Raw genomic sequence first — 20,444 nt, 5'->3', positions numbered from 1 at the left:
TCCTCCTCTGTAAAATGGGCACAAGCCTCCCACACTTTACACACACGCCCCTCTCTCTGAAGAGAGCCCCTGCTGGCTTAGGGACAAAACTATGGGAGCCTCTGGGCTCAGAGACAAAAAAGTGCCCATTCCTGGAATTGCCCATCCCTGGTGAATTGAAGGGGGGGTGGGGCCCTCCTTGTCCCCAGACTGTCAGGTGGTGGGGGCAGCCTGAGCAACAGCAGGCTGACGGCATACTCCCCCCTCCTTTCCCCCTCATCTCTGCCGGCAGCCACCGCAGCTGTCAGGAATTAAGGGCTTGAGGCTGCTGGGGGTGGGGGTGGGGCAGTGCGGGGTGGGGAGCAGTCTGGCTGGACTGCAGGAAAACAGCCAGGGGCAGCAAGCAGACTGCGTCAGCCAGAGCCTTATTTGACCCCAACTGCCCCCTGCCCTCCCCACTCTCCCCACCATGCTGCAGAAACAGGGACAGCTTGGGACTAGCATTTGGGAAGGGTAAGCGGTAAGGGTAGGGGTGGGACCAGACTCAACACAGGAGGCAGGCACCAGCCCAGGATGGGAGAAGACACCAGCAAGCTGGAGAGTCATGTTCTCACTGGCTGTTGGGGATACTGAGGCCCAGAAAGAATTAGGAACATGACACAGGGAAGGGATTCTTAATCAGCTTGCAGATGTCCTTATTCTCCATCCTCCACTCACACTAGCATTTCCCACGCTTGATGCAGCACAAGTATCCCCTGGGGTGGGCCATTGTGGGAATGCAGATTCCAGGCCCCATGCAGTTGAATCAGCCTTTCCAGGGAAAGGCCTGGGGGTCTGTCTTTCTAGCTAGCATCCCCAGTGATTCTGGTGGGGACTCCTTTTGGGAAATGCTGCTGACCTGATTGAGGAGCTGATTTAGTTTCCTTTGGCATCTCTCTGATGAGGGGGGTCTCTTTGCTCCCCCACCTCCACTGTCTGTGAAATACAGAGATGCAAAGGAGACAGAGAAGACCTTTTCTTAAAAAAAACAACTCAGGAGGCAAATAGTGATTCCTGAGGCTTGCACTCAGGCGTGGCTCTGCCCTGGTGTCAGGAGGGTCTAGGAGTACCCAAGTCAGAGCACTTCTCAGTGAAGGGAGGGGAGGGTCTGTGTCAGTCCAGAGCCTTGGCAAGTATGTAGGTGAGGCCCAGAGAATGTCTGCAGCTGGGGTTCCAGCCCCATATGACCCACACCATGGCCAAGCCCCTATCGGCACCCCCTAGTCCCCACCCTGGCCCTGCCCTGGGCCCTGGCCCTCAGCCCAGCCCCAGCCCCCGCAGCCGCCGCCTAAGACCACAATTACAGGGGCCACTGGGGGGCGGGGGAGCACTGGGGATGAAAGGCAGCTTGGAGAATGGTTCCAGCTGTGGCAGCTCTGGAGAAGGTCACAGGGAGGAAGGGCCGGGGAAGCATGGGGGTGAGAACAGGTGGGACCCTCACAACCCGAGCCTAGCCCAGTCCAGCCCCAGCCCAGTCCTGGTGCCCAGCTGGAGAAGTTTGTCTTGGGGTAGAAGAAAGCCAAGGAGCCACAGACCAATAGGGGGGCTCTTCATCCCGTTGTCCAGGCCTTAGGGGCCACCAACCCTCAGCAAGGTAAGGGGGAATGGCTTGTTGCTCCAGTCTCCCCAAACTCCTAATGTATTTGGTCATTGAAAGAGAAGGGAAATGTTCCCCGAGCCCGTGGTCTCAGGCTGATCCTAGGCCTTCCACTCGGCCTCCTCACCCATCTGCCTGTGTTCTGCCTGTTCCTGATGTGGTCACACGCACATCTGGGGTGCCTCTGTGCACTTCCCCCATCTCCCCAGTTCCACATGTCCCCTGCCACTCAGCCAGCAGGGGACTTTGATGGCTCAGACTGCCTGGGGCTGAGCAGCTGGATGAGCAGGGGTGGGTGGTGGTGGGAGCTCTACTTCCGGCCCCTTCCCAGGCAGCAAGGAGAGAGCACGGATCTATCTCAGGGCTCAAAGAAGATGAGGCTAGAAGTCCCAATGGTACCTCCCGGGTCATCATTCCCAATCTTCATAGAAGGCAGTGCCCAGACGCCTTCAGGGCTTGGTCACAGAAGATGGACTAGTAACATATGACCAGCAGTTTAAAGATGGAAGTGCATTCTCCCAATGTGCTAAAAAGCAATCAGGGACCCCTATTAGGTGATAGGAAGTGCTCAGAAAGGTTAACTGATTGACCAAGGTCAAGCTAGCAAACGAGGCGTTTTTCATTGTATCATACTACTTCCTCTGAATTCCTTTTAACCTGCCTAGGGTGGTGCCAGTTCATGCCACTTTCCCAGCTTCCCTCTCTGGCATTGTGGAGGAAGATGTCCAGCATCATCTACCCTATCTCACCCCCTGCAGGACCCAGCAGTGGTAGAGACCGGAAGGCTGGCATCCCAGCCCTAGGTCTGGGCCTGCCCAGACGTCTCAGACAGTCTGGAACCCTAGAAGCTTGACCCAAGCTGTTTGTAGGTCTCCTTGCTTCCTTTCAGTCCTATCCTCTCCTGCCCACCACTCCCTTGAGTTTCCCAGATGTCCTGCAGGTCCTGTCTCTCTGTGTTAATAGAGAAGCTGGGCTCCGCATGCCCCCTGGTGGTCTCTGAGAGAAGTGCAGGAGTTTGGGTTTTGGGGTTTTTTTTTTTTGTTTGAAGATAAGAGCAGAGCTTTGGGGAAGCAGATCTGTGAATATAAACCTTGCCCTCAGGGAGCTTCATTTATCCTCTCTGTGGACCATTATGTATTTCCACTGTCTCCTTTGGTAAGTTAACAGAGTTTCCTTTGGTCAAGGAGTTCTAAGTCCAAATTCTCCATGACTTCTCTGAAGCCCAGACATTTGACCCAAGGGAGCCAAGAAGAGGCAGAAAGGAAAACCCTGGTGCCTCAACCTTCCCACTGCAGCCTGACACCCCTCCCCACCATGAGCCTTGAGGGTTGAAGCAGGCTAGGTCACCGAGTGAATGCAGGGGCACTGCGGGGGAAGGACAGGGGTCCTGGAAGCCACGGTCTGTTACATCCAGAATAAGCTCCCTTTCCTTCTGTTTTATTTGAAGAACTGTGCTTTGCTCCCGGTGCCCACCCCGCCCCCCTGTGGTTCTAGAGAGGCTGTCAATTGCAGGCATCTCCCTAGACGTCATCTCCCTGGACACCATTATTGGTTCAGGAATAGGCAAATGACCAAGCTGAACAGAAGTCCTTGGGACTTCTGTTGGAGACAACTGGGAAGGTCATTCTTCCTTTTTTTGGATCTAAGACTGCATATAGAGCTGTCATGGAGAAAGTCTGCAGGAGGAGACAATGAGGACAGTATGCCAAGAGAGGCAGAGATAAGCAGAAACAATAGATGCAGAGGTGAGGGAGAGGGAAGGAGATGAGAAAGAAGCCTGTGACACCATGTGAGCCCCTGGGTTCAGTTGTACCTGAATTCAAACTAACCTCTGGACTTCCCCGGTGTAAGAGCCATTCATTAATTCTGTTTGGCCTCAGCTAAAAGTCAGGTACCTTCATTTGCAATCAGGGCCTGCCCAATATCTGCAAAGCATCATATGTCTATCCCCATTCTCACAGTAACTATCATTTATTAAACATATGTTTGACAAATTATGTATCATGAACTATGCTACAGTCTTTCATATCTCAAAAAAAAAATTATCCCAACAATCCTGTGAGGGTGTGGGACAGATTATGATGGCTGCAAATTCTTTGCCACTCCTCCCATTGAGAGGTGGAATTAATTTTCCCTCCTTTTGAATTTTGCCTGGCTCTGTGACCTGTTTTGACCAATACAGAGTTACAGTGATGCTATGTAACTTCCAAAGCTGGACTTAAGAGACTTACAGCTTCTGCCTTCAAGTTTGGTACACTCTCTTTTAAAAGCCAGTCTTGGCCAGGCGCGGTGGCTCACGTCTGTAATCCCAGCACTTTGAGAGGCTGAGGCAGGCAGATCACAAGGTCAGGAGATCAAGACCATCTTGGCTAACACGGTGAAACCCCATCTCTACTAAAAATACAAAAAGCCAGGTGTGGTGGCGGGCGCCTGTAGTCCCAGCTACTTGGGAGGCTGAGGCAGGAGAATGGCATGAATCCAGGAGGCGGAGCTTGCAGTGAGCCGAGATCCTGCCACTGCACTCCAACCTGGGGGATAGAGTGAGACTCCGTCTCAAAAAAAAAAAAAAAGTCAGTCTTATGTAAGAAGTCTGACTATCCTAAGGCTAACATGCAGCAAGGAAGCCCAAGTTAGCCACATGGAGAGAATGAGAGCACAAGAGAAGCTCTGTGTCCTAGACATGTGAGTGGGGGCTTCTTGGACTGTCCAGCACAGCACAGTCAATACTGCAGCAGAATGCAGCCATGTGAACCCAAGCCAATGGTTCTGCTGCATAGAGCGGACTTACCGAGCCGAGTTCTGACAAATCATGACCTCAAAAATCCTGAGAAGTAATTACTTTGGGGTTGTTTGTTATGTAGCAATGGATAACTGAAACAGAGCGAAATCCCTTTGTATAAAGAAAATGAGGCTAACTTGGCCTATGTTGTAAAGTTCTAAGCAGCAGCACCAACTGCAAACCCAGAGTGTCTGACCCCAAAGCTCATTTTTTTTTGTCTTCCATACCTTCATGGGGGAATCATTCCCCATTGCAGTATTTGGACTGGAGGAAAGTTGGAGGCTCTGAGTCCTGGAAGTTGGGCTATGCCCTCCCTCTTTCTCTCTGGAGGAAGATGAGAGCTAAAGTTTCAGCTCTGGAGAAGCCAGAACTGCTCTCTGTCTCCTCACTTTCACCATCAGCTTCCCAAGAGGAACCAGAAGGAAGGAAATATTACTGGGTGCCAAGAGAAATGTTGGGACAAACTTGCTTCCTCTCCCTCTAAGTGTGATTAGAAATGCTGTTCTGGGCAGTCTTTTCAATGTGAATGGGGGTGAAGTTAGTTTTGATGGTAACAAAACCTGGTGGAGCTAATAACATGTGTTCATCACATTCTACAGTTTATAAAGTGCTTTAATCCCATGGGCTTAGGTATCCCCAAAAGTTTACCCAGAAATTCCCCAGGAGTCACAGAAACAGACACAATGCCCTAAAAATTAAGACAAGGACGAGTTTGAGAGCTGAGCATACCATCGGAAGCTTCTGATGCCCCTGTCCCTTTAAAGAGGAATTGCTAGTTCTTCTCCGGCTTGCAGATCCAGGCCCTAGATGTGTGACAGGAGTGAACAAGAAGAATACCAAGGGGGGATAGTGAGTTTCCAGGAGAGGCCAACCTGGTCGGGAGATAGGGACCCAGGTGATGGCCCCTAAGGTGCTAGTTCTAGCAAAACTACCTTCTTCTGGAGCCTGGCAGCCTGAAGATGGGTCTCCCCGCAAACTGTGGGTCCAGCCCTAGTGGTTTAAATATCTTTATTGATACTAACCTCACCCACCATCCCGTGGCCAGCAGTTCTGGGGAGCCCAGTATCCAGAGGCCTTTAGACTGACTTGTTGGTTTCCTCCTAGAGGCAAAGGGTAGGGAGGGCCTGTGCAGTGTCCTTTAAACGCTCCCGGAGCGCCTTTTCGGGGCCGTCCGGCGCCCTGGGCCTTCGTAGGTGGGTGTTCCTCTCAAGTCCGTTGCCTCACCATTTCCAGAGGCATGGGAGTTGGGCTTTGGCAGGGAGAGGCTGGGCTCAAGCGGCGCCCGGTGCCGGTGCCCTGAGGTCCCGGAGGTGCGAGCCACCGCTGCGCGAAGTCAGTCTAGGTGCCGGGCGGCGGGTCAGAGGCAGAGGCTGAGCTCCTTGCGCACACGGCAGCGGTGGCACTGCACTACGCAGCACCAGTGGAAACGGCACAGGCAGTTCTCTTCGAGCTGCACGCTCTCCTGGCGGTGCCCGCGGCCGCAGCACAGCAGGTCGCAGCCACTGAGGTCCGGGGCGCTGCTATTGCAGGCGCGGCCGCGCGTGCCGGGGGAGCCGGTGCGTCGGTTGGGGGCGCAGAAGTCGGGCGAATCAGCGGCGTAGAGGAGGTCCGCTCGGCCCGGCGGCTTGAGCGTGCGGACCGCGGGCAGTAGGGCCTTGCCGTCGTTAGTGCCCATGACGCGTGAGGCGCCGTGGAAGCGCTCCAGCAGCCGCGCGCCCACCTCGCGAAACGGAGGCAGCTTCTGCCAGCAGGTTCGCAGCGCGCACGAGCCCGACAGCCCGTGGCATTTGCACTCGGTGCGCGTGTGGCTCCGCACGGCCTGCGGGGAGCAGAGGGGCGGACGCATGTGGACAGATGGGGGTGCAGGGAAGGGCCCAGTGGATGGACAGAAAATAAGATTGGGAATGGGAAGTGAAAGGAAGAGGAAAATGCAGACAAAAGAAGGAGACCGCAAGTTCAGGAGGAGGAAATCAAGGAAAGGACAGCTCGGAAGGGAGGAGCAGGAGGAATGGTGAGGATGGAGTAGTATGATGATGACGAAGCAGGGAGACGGGGGACAATATGCAGCGCAGAGATTCCAGGGTCCAAAGCCAGGGGGTGGGGGAGAAAGCAGAATGGACAGCAGGGATGAGATTCTCTCTGGAGGAGGGGGGAGGTGGCAGCTGTGGAGGCCTAGCCAGCCCCCTGCCAACCTGGCCCCCTCATTCCTACCCCTCACAGCCCCAGGCGGGGCTGAACAGAGATGCAGAGCCAGCCGCCTGGGCGTCTGTCTCCGCCATCCCGCCCCAGCCCTCTCGGCAGGTATGTGGGCCTGTCCGGACATTCCTCTTCGGGCCCCCTCCTCTCCCTGCCCGATGCCTCAGGCCCGAACCCTAGAGGACACGGTATGTATGGCGGTGTCCCTGGAGAACCCTAGAACTGAGGCATAGGGTGCAGGAGGGCCGGCTGGGAATGCAGTACTGAGAGTGGAACCCAGGCGGCCTCTCCTCTATTCACTGTTTGAAGCAGGGTCTAAGATTTCCAACCCCGCCAAGGATTGATGGCTCAGAAGACCCAAGAAAATCATTTTTGGAAGCTCAGAATCCAGGGGCTAACCTGACCTTTTGTCCACAGCCTGAGTCTACCCTGCCCCCTCCTGGAACCATCACACCCAGACAACCTTCTTGCTCCTGAAGGAGAGCTCCTGGGGCTCTCCTCAATACAGAGGGGAGAGGAGAGGCTGCCATAGCTCTGGGCAGGTGAGACCTGGGCTAGGGTTGCTGGGCAGCCAGTTGGCAAGTGCCCAGAATTGGTCACAGCTGTCCTGGCCTCCACCTGACTCCCTCCAACCTCCACCAGGATTGGTTCCCTGTCCTTCGCTCTTTTCCGTTGCCCCTCAGACATGTTCAAACTCTTTCTAGGCCTCTCTCACTCCCCCTGACTTCCCTCTACCCAGTCCCCAGACCTTGCCCTAGCTTCTATCCTGTCTTTCATCCCCACCTTTGTTTTATTCCTCTGTCCCTGCCCAGGCATCCAGACCCCCTACCCACTGCAAGCTTTGCTTCACCTGTCCTGTCTTGAAGCTGTGCCCTCTCTACCTGGGGTCACTAAAGACCCTCAGTCCTATTCCCTGAGTATCCCTTCCCCATTCTTCCCACTGTACCGCCCAGCATCTGGCCTTCTCAGACCCCCAAGTGACTCCTTCTTGAGGTTGGACACCCCTCCTCCCACATGTCCATCCATGCTTGCAGCCCGTCTTTCCGCACATGCCCACTCCCCCACACATTAACGCCCCCTCCACCTACACGCCCTCACTCCTGCCCACACTTTCTCAAGCAGGCTCCTGCGCGCACACTCACATTTCCGCACACACTCACTCCGTCGTGCCCTTACGCACCAGCCGGCCCGCCTCGTTGTTGTGCAGTTGCACCAACGCGCGGATGTCTCCGCGTCCCCGCTTGTGCCGCGCGTCCATAAAGAGCCTCGACTTCTCGTCCCCGAAGTCCACGTCGTCGCCGCAGCCTCCCCACTCCCAGGCGGAGCTGCCTTCCGGGGAGCCCGCGGGGCCAGGGGGTCCGGGGGTGCCGGGCAGGCCGGAGGGCCGGGGAGGGGCCCGCCCGCGGGGCGCCTGGCAGCCGCACTGCAGCAGCTCGCCCATGGAACAGGCCTGCGTGACGGCGTGGCTGGCGCCCGCCGCGGTGATGGCGAACACGAAGGCCGTCTCTCGAATGTCTGCGAATGCAGAGAGGTGCAATCAGCACGGGTTGGGGCGGTCAGCTGGGGCCTGGGACCTGAAACCTGGGACCAGGGGCCTGGGAGGCAGGGTCCTTGCAGAGTGCCCAGATACATGCGACGGGGAAGTAGGGCTCAGGCAACTTCAGCGAACCAGCTCCCGACTCCTCGGGTCCCCCAGCCTGGAGAAGGCAGCCCCACTTCCGCCCTCTCCCCACACTGACCCTGCTGCAGGATGCGTCCAAAGGCCTTGCTGTGGCTGGAGCAGTTCCAGCGGCGGAAGCGGAACTGGAACTGGCACTCTCGCACCCCGAGCCGGGCGCCCCGGGCTAGCTCTGCCACTACTTCCGGCTCAGCCTGGCACAACTCGGCCTGCCTCCCGGCCAGCCGCCGTGCCTTCCTGCAGATGCTGATAGGGTCCATAACCAAGGGGCTGCCCACAGCCCTGGAAAGCAGATAATAGCAAGTCAGGGGTATAACCCTTATAAGGGCTTGGGGTGGAAGGGAGGGAGACCAGCCCTACTTAGCCCCCAGCCGGGAGCTGAGACATGCCCTCCCACCCTACCCCCAAACTGCACTTGAGATTGTCCTGCCTGGCTCTCCTACTATTCCATGTCTGCGTCCCCTCTTAACTAGAGTCTATTCTGATAATTGCTACAGAGCAAAGATTCAATCTTATCTTCCTGCGCACATCTTTGCAAATAAATCCTTATCGAAATTTGACTGAAGGTGAAAGCAGCTGGCACCAGGTAAACCAAAGTTAAAACTCAAACGTGTAGCCCAAAAGGGTGACAAGGAAAATAAATCACAGAAGAAAGATCAAGAAGGCTGTCAAGGGAAAGAAGGTATGTGTCATCAAGAGATACCAAAGAAAAGTAAGCAGTATCAAGGAATGATATGGTCCTAGTGGACCACAAGCTGGATATGTGTCAGCTGAACAGCCCGGATGAAAGGCAAGAACAATCCCAGGAAGAGAGAATGCCACAAGATGTCAGAATGGGTAGGGAATGGAGCCTTGCTGAGAAAAGTCACACCCCCTCCGTAGCCCAAGTTTCTCCTGTAAAATGGGTGTGTTGGGCTTTCATCTCTAAGGTGGGACCTCCTACCCTGATATCTTCTGTGTCCCTGAACTGGAGAGCAGGAGGAAGGAGCTGGGGGCCAGGTCTCTGAAGCATTGTTGGAAAGTAGGTGACACTGACCCTTCTCCTGCTCCAGGATCTGTGGCTTTTTTTTTTTTTAATTGAGACAGAGTCTCGCTCTGTCACCCAGGCTGGAGTGCGCTGGCGCGATCTCACCTTGCTGCAACCTGCACTGCCCAGGTTCAAGCAATTCTCATGTCTCAGCCTCCCAAATAGCTGGGACTAGAGGCGTGCACCACCGCGCTTGGCTGATTTTTTTGTACTTTTAGTAGAGACAAGGTTTCACCATGTTGGCCAGGCCAGTCTCAAACTCCTGACTTCAGGTGATCTGCCTGCTTTGCCCTCCCAAAGTGCTGGGATTACAGGCATGAGCCACCACACACAGCCAAGGATCTGTTGCCTTCTCTGAGCAGAATGGCAGTGAACCAAGCCCTACCTATTGGGGTGACATCACTGCTGGGGGGCAGGCAATGTTTGGCTTGGTAGGGGAAGACTCCATGGGAAGTTTCATGCACTTCCAGAAATCCCTCCACTCCTGACATTCATTCTGCCTGAGGAGAGAGCTGACATTTCGTTTCTGTACAGCAGACCCCTGAAGGTCAATTCTGTAGGGATTCACACCTGGGGAACCACTTTCATCAGCTTGCTCCTATTTGAACACTTAGCTGGGATCCCCATCTCAAAGGAATGAGTAGAGCATTTGGGAACAGAGGGTAATTAGAGACCACTCAAAAGTTCTTCAGCAGAGGGCAGAAGAAAAAAACTGGGTGGGGGTAGGGGTCCCAGGAGATAGAAAATATAGAGAATGCTGGTAGGTGGTGCCAGAGGTCAAGGTGGCCTACTTTTCAGTGTTGCTTTAGTGCATATCCGCCCCACTGTCCCCATTTGCTCCACAAATACAGGCTGCCCAGGCATGTTCTGGCTCCACAACAATGAAATGTGATGGTCTTAAATAGAAGCAAGAGGAATTTAGGTCTTAAGGTAGAACTCTCAACACTAAGGACAGAGGTGCTTGAAGAGGTGCTGCAGGAAGATGTGTAGTAAGCTCAGTCCTTTATGGTCTACAACACAAACACGTGTGTGTGCGCGTGCATTCTCACGGAGCGCGCACACACTCACACACACACACAAAATCAGGTTGCTGCTGTCATCCTTACCCAAGTAGCTCAGGAACCAGATGTCTCTCAATGGAGAGGCTACAGTCCACATCTTCCTTCCTGTGTACTTAAGACCAGCCCAGCACTGGCCCCCACCCTTTCCCAGCCTAGATAAGTAAAGCAATGGAGGGTGGGTCAGGGCACCCCAGTGACCCAGTGACTTTTGAGAGTTGATTGGTCTCTATGGATCCATCAATCTATCTGTCCCTCCGCTGCCCATATATCCTACCTCATTATAAGAAGGATTGGAGGCAGCTTCCAACATGGCTGTGCAGGGTCAGGAGATAAGACTATGAGCTTTTTGAGCATTAGGACTGCCTTATTTTCCTTTGCATCTCCTGGAAGACTTAGGTACTTAGTTTATATCCTCCCCCAACCCCAATTTGTATTACAAATGAAATTGTATAGTATGAATTCTGTGCTATATGTGAATAATACCTGTAGTATATTATACAACAAACATCATTTAATATGTGGTTTTGAATGAATAAACAAGCCATCTAAGAGAAAGTTCTCACTTGAGCCCAGGCCCCTGTCCACATCTTATTTCATGACTCCTAGTTCATTTCCTCAAACATGCTCTTTTCCCCCACTGAGAGTCAGAGGCAGGGAATGAGTCCTCTCTGCAGTCATCCAGCTCCTTATGTCTGGGGCTCCACCTGTGAGTCGGGGACTCTGCAAGCTCATCTTCCCCACCCCCGCTGCCCCTACTTCTAAGTTCCCCAGCCCCTCCTCCTCAACCCTGCCCTCTGCTAACTCCCTACTTTCCCAGGGTAGACTGGCTTTATCTTCCCAAGGTTACTCTACCCCATCCTTCTCCTCTCCCTCCTCCTCCCTTAAGAAGGCAGGAGGGAGTGGAGATGAGCAAGACAGAAAGACAAAAACCTCTTGACCTTCTCTGTCTCGCAGGGACTAGAGACAGGGAGAATCATGAGGAGTATGGAGGCCAGGGACTTTCAGGAGGTGGGGCTGGGGCTGGGGGGCTGCCCCAGAGCCAGTTCCTGGTCTGGGTCTGGCTCCCCAGGCTGGCTGGCTGCCTGGGAACTAGACTTGTTTACAAGCTGGTCAGGGGGAGGGATGGGCAGTAGTAGCAGCTAGAATCCCAAGGGACCAGTTTGTTCCCTGCCCTCCTGTCCTTGCTCCCATCCTAAATACATAGGAAATGAAACTCCAGAAGGGGCGTGGCAGGGGGCATTGGGCAAAACACCAAGCTTTGCTTCCGATCTCTGGTTTCTGTCAACTCTGTGTGGGCTGAGCCACTCTGAGCAAGTCAGTTCCTTTTGTGGGCTTCAGAAAAACTGAGGAGTTAGCATGAGAGACTCACATACCCCCTATAACTTTGGCTTTTGACACCACATCAAGTAATATCTCCCCCATCCCCACTCACCTTTCACCTTCCTTCCTTTATGCTTCCTTAGACAGTGAACTCTGCTTTTCAGGCCTTTGGGTCAGCATTGGCCTGGGATCAGCCCAGAGAAGTGTACTCCTTTGGGAGAATTTGCCTGTTTTGGGGTCTGACGCACAGTGGTGGTCATACACAATATATAGGATCTGGGATCCTCATCAAACAGCCATTCCTGGGCATAGAAAAAAATGAGGCTACCCCTGAAAGAAATAAGTTGTGGACAAGAAGGGGCAAGCCTATGGATGGTCATTCTAACCGGCTTGGCCTGCACCAAGGTCTCTCTACTAAGGACCATGGTTGGTAGGATCAATTGCCCAGGGATGTGGTATCAGGGGCCAGCCAGTCCCTGTTGGCAACATCTGTAGACCTAAGCCCTGGAGGTCCTAGATTTCTGGCCTAACCTACCTTTCCATCTCTTGAGTCAGAGGGACAAGAACAATGTCAGAGATCCCCCAGTTCAGCCCCACCCATCTCACCCTCGTTATGCAGATGAGCAAGACAGGAGACAACTGACTCTGGCCACTGGTGGGGGGATCCCTATTGCAAGACACAGTAGATGAATATTTCAAACACAAACAGTGCTGTAGGGAAATGGGCACGTTAGATATCAGAAGACTTCCGGTGGCCTCCCACAGCATCCTCCACACTCCTAGCAGGGTTGATTAACTCCAAATATATTCCAGATAACATCGCTAAACTTCTGGACTCAGACCCACCCTAAGTCATCAAAATCTTAGCATCTCTCCAAACTCACCTCAGATCCCACTTGCCCTAAGGAGCCTCCCTGGGCCCCAATCCCCACCGACCTTCCTCCATGCATCTCCCAAGGTGTCACTCATTTGTGGGGGGGAGGGGAGTGTCTGTTATCCTGCCAGTGGTATAATTAATTTTTCATGTTTGCTTGTCTTATCTTTCCAACTAGGTAGAAAACTCATCAAAAGACAATAAGCTCATGCATGGGCATTCATGGAGTACACTCAGGGTTTTTTGGGATCCACCAGACTTGAGTTTGGATCCGGGCTCTGCCATTTGCTTGTTCTATGATGTTGAGTGAGTCCCTAGCATGTGAAGTTGGCACTTAGTCTTCATTAGATGGATGATGAGACTTAACCTCCTGAGCCTCAGTTTCTTCAACTGTCAAATGAAAATAGTAATATCCACCTCCCTCCCAGATTACAGATGCAGAGAACCTGTCCAGAGAGTGGGCTTCCTCCAACTACTGGTGTTTGTCTTCCCACTCACACCCTTATTCATCTTTTGAGCCTGCCCAGTTTAGGGCAAACCGTAGGGTGCAGGCAGCATTGTGGATTTCCAAGAACAACCTTTTCTCCAACTCTCTGCTATTTCTTCTCAGCTTGGATCCCTGCGTCTCCTCCTCCTCCATCCAGCCCTGCTCCTGGACCAAATGTACCCTCTAGGACCCTCCTCTTCTCCAGCAGGCCCTCCTGGGTGGATCACTGAGGCCAAAGGGATCACAGCCCACTGGTTGCCCAATGCCCTCTGAAGGATCTCCAAGTCAGCCTCCCTCTATTTCCCCGCCCCTGCTCCTAAGGTCCCCACACTGACCCCACCTCCCACAAGCCAGCAGAGGGAGCCCTGAGCCCTGGGGCTGTGGGTGGGGGTGGGGGAGGTGGGTGGTGGAGAAGGGGCAGAAAAATGTTGCCTGACGGCTGCTGAGGCGGCTGGGCCCGGGCCTGTGCCCGCCCGCCTGTCCTGTCCTGCTCTGTCTAACTCGGTAATTACTGCTCCCCCTCCCCCAGCCCCTACCCCCACCCAAACCACCACATCAAAGCCAGTGATGCCCAGCTCCATTAACCCCTGCCTCCCCACTGCCCCCCAGCTACCCCATTCCCCCCTCACCACTCCTAACTCAACTTGGTTCCCTCTGCCCTTCCTCACCCATCTGTCTTCATCACTCTTGGGAGAAGTGGAGGCATTCCCTTCTCTGACAGACTTCGCTGTGCAATGGGCTTCCTATTGGTCAGGGCTGAAGCAGGCGAAGGTGCCCCAGGAGACTGTCCTGGGCCCTCTACTCGCCCTATCTGAGGGTGGGACGGGGGAGCAGGAGAGGCCTGTGAAAGATCCTGTGCCCCTTTCCTGATCTCCCACCCCCTTACAAGAATAAGATACTGAGCCAGAGGTGGACTCAGTCCAGCTCTGAGCTGCCTGGATTCTGGGTGGCCAGGGGCAAGTCATCTTTTCACTGCCTGTCCGTGACCTTGCCGCCCTCACATGTAAGTGAAAATATTGGACCTGATTGTCTCTAAGTGCTTTCTAGATCTACTTTCTAGATTAAACAGAGGTCTCAGAGCTGGAGGAACCAGCCAGAGAGGCCAAGGTGGAAGCCTCCCAGAGGCCTTTCTCTCCCTCAGCTCCTCCTCTGGCAGTTCTGGAGAAGCACCCGAGGGAGTGCCTGGCCTAGGCAGGAAGGAGGGTGCAGGCTGGGGGTGCTGTCACTGACCCACAAAGGACAGGCGTCTATGTTCCGAGTGCCTCCAGCCACCCTTCCGCCAGCCTGACAACCCTGCCCTCGCCTCATCCCCTCCACACTGGCATTTCTCCATCATAGTGCACATTCTGGAACCCCGCCTCGCTGGGCCTGGTGAGCAAACCTCCTGCTAACCTCTCCCCACCAACTCCTGGCTTCTGATGAGAACAGGGCAGGAGGGGGCTGCACCCCCCAGGAAACGTCTCAGTGCCAGAACTCTGGTGGGCTCAGGGCATGCTCTGGCCTGGATTGGGCCAGCCTCCTTCTGCCCCTGCCCTTTTCTGCTCACAGCCCCATTGTCTCCCTTCAGGGGAAGCTGCCAAGGCGGGAGGCCTGGAGGGGGGAATGGATGGCCAACCCACCCCCTTCTGCACCCCACCCTGGAGCTCAGCAGGGGCCAGCAACAGGACTGCCCGCAATGGGTCAGGGCCCCAGATAAAGACAGGATGGGAAAGGGTGGTCAGGCCCAGCCTGGGTTGGGGGTGGCAGCTAGAAAACCTGACTGCCACAAAGAAGCTGGGGTCCTTTCCCTGCCTCCCTGTGGGGCCAGATGAGGCTGTCCTAGGCCTCTGGCTCCCATTTCCTTTTCCAGGAGGGGGGTGGATGAAAGACAAGATGGGATGGGGGAAGGGAGTGACACTGGGTGGTGTTTTCCCTAGTGGAACAAGGGGAGGGTTAGTTTCTTTCATAGAAAATATAAAACAGGACTGGGCACAGTGGTTTATGCCTGTTATCCCAGCACTTTGGGAGGCTGAGGCAGGCAGATGACTTTAGGTGAGGAGTTCAAGATCAACCTGGCCAACATGGTGAAACCCCGTCTCTACTAAAAATACTAAAAAAATTAGCTGGCGTGGTGTCAGGCACCTGTAATCCCAGCTACCCGGGAGGCTGAGGCAGGAGAATCACTTGAACCTGGGAGACAGAGGTTGCAGTGAGCTGAGATCGCACCACTGCACTCCAGCCTGGGTGAGAGAATGAGACACTGTCTCAAAAAGAAAGAAAAGAAAAGAAAGGAAAGGAAAAGAAAAAGAAGAGAAGAGAAAAGAAAAGAAAAAACAGAAAGAGGAAGAGGGAAGAGAGCGATTGATTTGACCATTCTATGAGAGTGAGCTATTTTCTACATTCATTGATTGGAGGTATAAATAACGATGGGTCAGATGTTGTAAAGAACTTCCTGGGGGTGGGCAAGGCTGGAGCAGGGAGCACAGCGGAAGTGGGGAACTGGTGACTGGGAAGCTCTCCTTCTCTGCCTCACTCCCAAGACAGGGTTTGACAGGGCCACAGCATAGGCTGGATAACCTGGATGCAATGAGGCTGGACAAGATGACCTCCAGAGAGCCTGGCCAATGTCCTGGAATCTGGGATTCTGTAATTCACAAAGATATGATTACAGATGAGAGAAAGACAGAGAGGCTGGAAGCAGAGTTTATTTTTATTGATTGATTGATTGAGACAGAGTTTTGCTCTGTCACCCAGGCTGGAGTGCAGTGGCATGGATCTTGGCTCACTGCAACCTCAGCCCCCCAGGTTCAAACGATTCTTCTGCCTCAGCCTCCCGAGTAGCTGGGATTATAGGTACCCACCACCACTCCTGGCTAATTTTTGTATCTTTAGTAGAAATGGAGTTTCACCATGTTGGCCAGGCTGATCTTGAACTCCTGACCTCAAGTGATCTGCCCGCCTCAGCCTCCCAAAGTGGTGGGATTTCAGGACTGAGCCTCTGTGCCTGGCCTGGAGGCAGAGTTTAGAAAGCATGCATCACATTGGAGTAAGGAGGGGGAGTGAAAAAGGTGGGAGAGAAACTTCTCAGGAACCTGGAGTCAGGTCTCCAAGTCAATTCCAAGGGCATGGGCCACACCCCTGCAGGACTCCCCTTTCCTGACCAAGACAGTCGAGTCACTCAAAGGTCCTGGGGTCCTCTCTGCTTCCAGCCTGGCTGCTGCTAGAATATCAGAGTGGGATGTAAGAGGCCGCTGCAGCTGCTTTCCTGGCCAGCACTGGAGCTCTGACCTGGCCAGGATTCTCTGACAAGTAGGGAGAAGGCGGCCAGTGAAAGCAGGTCCTGGGCATCAGGGAACAGCCTGGAAGTCCCTACTGGGAAAGATGCCAGCTGAAGTGAGACTGGGGGGCTGGGGGAGTGGAAGAGCCTCAGGCCAGTGGGAATTATTGGTCCAACCCATCAACCCACACTTGACCTTGGAGGGCACTGGTGGGGTGGGGAGGGATCAGGAGTGTAAGCAGAGTCAAAGATCCAGGGGAAGGGGGTCTGGGCTCAGACCAAAGAGATGAAGTGTCAGAAATAGACAGGTGACCAGGCGCAATGGCTCATGCCTGTAAGCCCAGCACTTTGGGAGACCAAGGTGAGCAGATTGCTTGAGGACAGGAGTTTGAGACCAGCCTGACCAACATGGTGAAACCTTGTCTCTGCTAAAAATACAAAATTTCGCCAGGCGTGATGGTGGGCACCTCTAATCCCAGCTACTCAGGAGGCTGAAGCAGGAGAATCATTTGAGCCGGGAGGTAGAGGCTGTAGTGAGCCAATATTGTGCCACTGCACTCCAGCCTGGGTGACACAACAAGACTCCATCTCAAAAAATAAAAAATAAAAGAGGCTGGGCATGGTGGCTCATGGCTGTAATCCCAGCACTTTGGGAGGCCGAGGTGGGCAGATCACTTGAGGTCAGGAGTTTGAGACCAGCCTGGCCAACGTGGTGAAACCTTGTCTCTACTAAAAATACAAAAACTAGCCAGGCATGGTGGTGGGCGCCTGTAGTCCTAGCTACTTGGGAAGCTGAAGCAGGAGAATCACTAGAACCTGGGAGACAGGTTGCCATGAGCCAAGATCGCACCACTGCACTCCAGCTTGGGCAACAGAACGAGACTCTGTCTCTAAGTAAGTAAATAAATAAATAAAAATAGAAATAAAGAAAGAAAAACAAAATAAATAGAGGAGAGTGAAGGGGCCAAGGCAGGCAGGAGAGGCTCATTCCCTCTGAGGCACATCTGAGCAAGGCAGTTGGACACCTTGTCACCGGGGCCCCTCACTCCTCACCCGGCACACCCTGCAGCTGTGGCCATGAAGGCCTCTGTGTTCTCCCACACCTGCCCGTGTCACCTCCTCCCCCACTCCCTTCTTCCTAGCTTCAGGGTCAGTCTCTCAGGGACCAGGCCGCTCTCCTTTGGCTTGGCTGCCACCCAGGAGTCCCTCCTGAACAAAGGAACCCCCACAGATATAGAGCCCAGAAAGGTGAATCAGCCTGTCCAACGACACTCCACAAACCCGTCTCCAGCACCAAAACTCTCCTAGGCCTCAGGGCTCCTAAAGACTTCCAGGAGCAGGGAAGAGACCTAAAGGACTGTTGTCAGCCAAATGCAGTAACTAGCATGGTTGCCCAATGTATGTGATACAGTGGGAGCACAGAGAAGCCAATGGAAGGAGGACAAGGGGGCAGCTTCAGGGTGGAAGTGGTATTTTAACTGTAAGGATAAGAATGATTTAGACAGACGGGGAGGGAGGGGAAGGAAGACAATGGCCATCAGGGAGGGACCCCATCCCCATACTTTGAAAAAGGGCAAAGTTAGGAAAGGCGTTTATGGGGAAAAGAGATTCCTTTACAACATTTTCCTTGAAACTCTGGATTTTAAATTTAAATGAATCCCCTTTTTCAATCCTGGGGACCCTGGCCAGGAGAAGCTGGGTTGTGAGGAGGGCACCGCATATACTAAGTACCTCCTAAGGTCCTGTTATTCTACACGTCCTCCTACCTAACCTTCCCAGCAAGCCTGCCAGGTAGGGAGACTGTTATCCTATTTCCAGTCAAGACTGAGAGGTAGGGAAAGGAAGTGACTAGCCCAAGATCACGAACATAATGTTTAGATCTTAGATCTATCTGCTTCGAAGCTGCCACTGCATTATACTAAGCCGGATTAAAGGGCATGTGTTCCCTAGTTGGGACCTGGGTCGTCCTCGGTTCGCCCCTTCCGTGACACTCGCGTGGGACGGCTCCCCGCATCACGGAGGATTGCGGCCCGCCGCTCCCTGTGTGGGCATCCCACTCCCTATCTCTCCAGAGCACCGGGATCTGCCTCTCTTCCAAATCTGGGGGGCGAGGGAGGAGCGGAGGGTCGACAACCAGCCAATCACGTGGCAATATGCAAATAGGCACGACCCTGCCTTCTTAAGATTGGCTAACCCGTCAGCGTTGTAGTCCAAGTCCCTCCTCTCTAAACACTGAGCTATTCCGGGCGAGGGTTTGCGGCTCTGGAGACCAAGGGGAAAAAAAGTCCTCTGGATCTGGATCTCTGAGCCGTCCCGGCCGGGCACCCTCCTTCCCCGCTTCGGCCCCACCCCCAGGGCTCGAAGCTCCCGCAACCTTCACTGCCTAGGTGTCCCTTCTAGCTAGGGCCAAGCCTGGGAAGACGCCCCCGTCCCTTGGCTGACCAGGCCCCTCTCCCTTCCCGCAGGACCCTCCCGGTCCCTTATCTCCCAGGCTGCACATTTTTTTTTCAGTCATGACCCCCACGTCTGGAAGGGCTGGGCGCCTGGGTCCCATTCCTTCCTCTCCTCCTTTTCCTTGCTCGGGTAGGACGAGGTAGAGACAACCAGGGTCCTGACTCACTTTCCCCTTTATATTCCCTCTCTCGCCACTACGGTCCACTCCACAGGAGCCCGGAGAGAAGCTGGTGTGTTGGTAGGCAAAGCAGGGCGGGGAAGGGGCAGCTGTGTGGTCCTCTCTGCCTTGTGGCTTCCCACCTTGTTCCTGTCTTCTCCAAATCCAGCCCCCTACCCTGAATCCAGGGCCCTCCTCACACATTCTTTTCCTCGGGTATGTGTCTTTCCGAAAGCTCTTTCCTACCCACCCGCCTGTTCCTTGGTGAGCTGGGTGAGCGCATAACTTGGCGGGGGCGGGGGGAGAACCCGGGAGGAGGAAACACAATAGAATGTGCCCAGGGGTTAGGAACCTCGAAGTGGCGTTCAGAAAGGCCCCCGGTGGAGGCCAGAAAGCTGGGCTCTGAAAGCAGGTAGAGCCCGGAGGCTGCGGAACACCCCAATCGGTCCTGGGTCCCGGAGTCCCCACCCTCCAGCGTCCAGAGCCGCTCCAGGACAGCCCGACTCACCACCACAGTCCGCCGACGTGCGCTGGGCACAGGAGCAGCAGCAGCAGCAGCCCGAGGCGGGAGGGCGCGGGCGGCAGCATCGTGACCGCCCTACGGCCGCCGGGGTGGGCAGGGGGCGAGGCTGCGGAGCGAACCGCTGCGCGCGAGGGCCTGGGCTTCAGGGCGAGCGCGGCGAGCTCAACCGCGGCGGCCGGGAGGCGAGGGCTCCGGCGGCGGCGGGGGGGCCCATCCCGGGCTAGGAGGGCGCGGCGGAGGCGGAGAGCTTACGGGGCAGCCAGCGCCTGTGTCTCCTGCGGAGCTCGCTCGGGAGAAGAAATCAGAGCCGGGGGCGGGGGTGGGAGGGGAGCGGGGCCGAGGCGGGGGCGGGGGGCAGGGGGCCGAAGGGGGGTGGCAGTTGCGACAGTCAGGCGGCGGGACTCTGGGGAGCGAGCCGTGCGCCCCGGGGCGGCGGGCGCGGAGCGCGGTGGAGGGCGGGAGCGGGGTGCCGGGGCGGGGCCCAGCGCGCTTCTGGCTGTGGGACCCGCCCGCCTCGCCCCCTCGCCTCGCCTCTCCCGGACTTCGAGTCCCCCGCCGCTCGCGGCCGCCAGGAGTCGGGGGCAAGGAAGAGCGGGGAAGAAGAGTAGAGAGGGGTGAAGGGGGGAGAAAGAGGAGCTGAGGAATGGGGGACGGGCTGGAAGGGAGACGTTTGACAGGTTTGTTGACTGTAAAGAGAGAAAACTTCCCAGGAATGAGGGAGTTTGGGGCGGGGGGCGGTGCAGAGGGAGATGCTGGCGAGGAGGCAAGAGAGGAAGTTGGCCTGGGGCGCGGGGTGCTTCGGCGAGGGTTGTCAAACTGGACCGCCCGAAAGGCGGATGCTGGAGGGGTCATCTCTTTCCGTGTCCCTCTTCGGTGCTGCACGCCCCTTCCTCAGCCTCTCCTTGAAGAAGGGAGGAAGCCATGGGCCTCCGCTCTCGCTCCCCAGCCATTCCACCTCTCAAGCCCGCGTTCCGGGGCGGGGAGGTGGGGGAAATGAGACGGCAAGAGGAGCCGCTC

General features: G+C 55.2%; 1 protein-coding gene across 2 annotated transcripts; it reads right to left on the bottom strand.

The window, feature by feature from the left end:
- Nucleotides 1–4,988: 4,988 nt before the first annotated feature.
- On the bottom strand, nucleotides 4,989–19,725 carry WNT6 (Wnt family member 6). 2 transcript variants are annotated; one of them, XR_635806.1, is made up of 5 exons: nucleotides 19,413–19,709; nucleotides 8,330–8,550; nucleotides 7,771–8,105; nucleotides 5,417–6,213; nucleotides 4,989–5,197 (listed from the first exon to the last, which is right to left on the bottom strand). XR_635806.1 is itself a non-coding variant. In XM_003907964.3 (4 exons), exons 1-4 carry the CDS (start codon nucleotides 19,490–19,492, stop codon nucleotides 5,752–5,754), a joined length of 1,098 nt encoding a protein of 365 aa, XP_003908013.1. In that variant the 5' UTR covers nucleotides 19,493–19,725; the 3' UTR covers nucleotides 4,989–5,751. The 2 variants fall into 2 exon arrangements, 1 of the variants encoding a protein (XP_003908013.1); XM_003907964.3 differs by having other exon boundaries at nucleotides 4,989–6,213; nucleotides 19,413–19,725.
- Nucleotides 19,726–20,444: the final 719 nt, after the last annotated feature.

The sequence above is a fragment of the Papio anubis genome, chromosome 10, assembly GCF_008728515.1.
Source record: "Papio anubis isolate 15944 chromosome 10, Panubis1.0, whole genome shotgun sequence".
NCBI lineage: Eukaryota > Metazoa > Chordata > Mammalia > Primates > Cercopithecidae > Papio > Papio anubis.
This window is presented reverse-complemented; position numbering and strand designations above follow the sequence as displayed.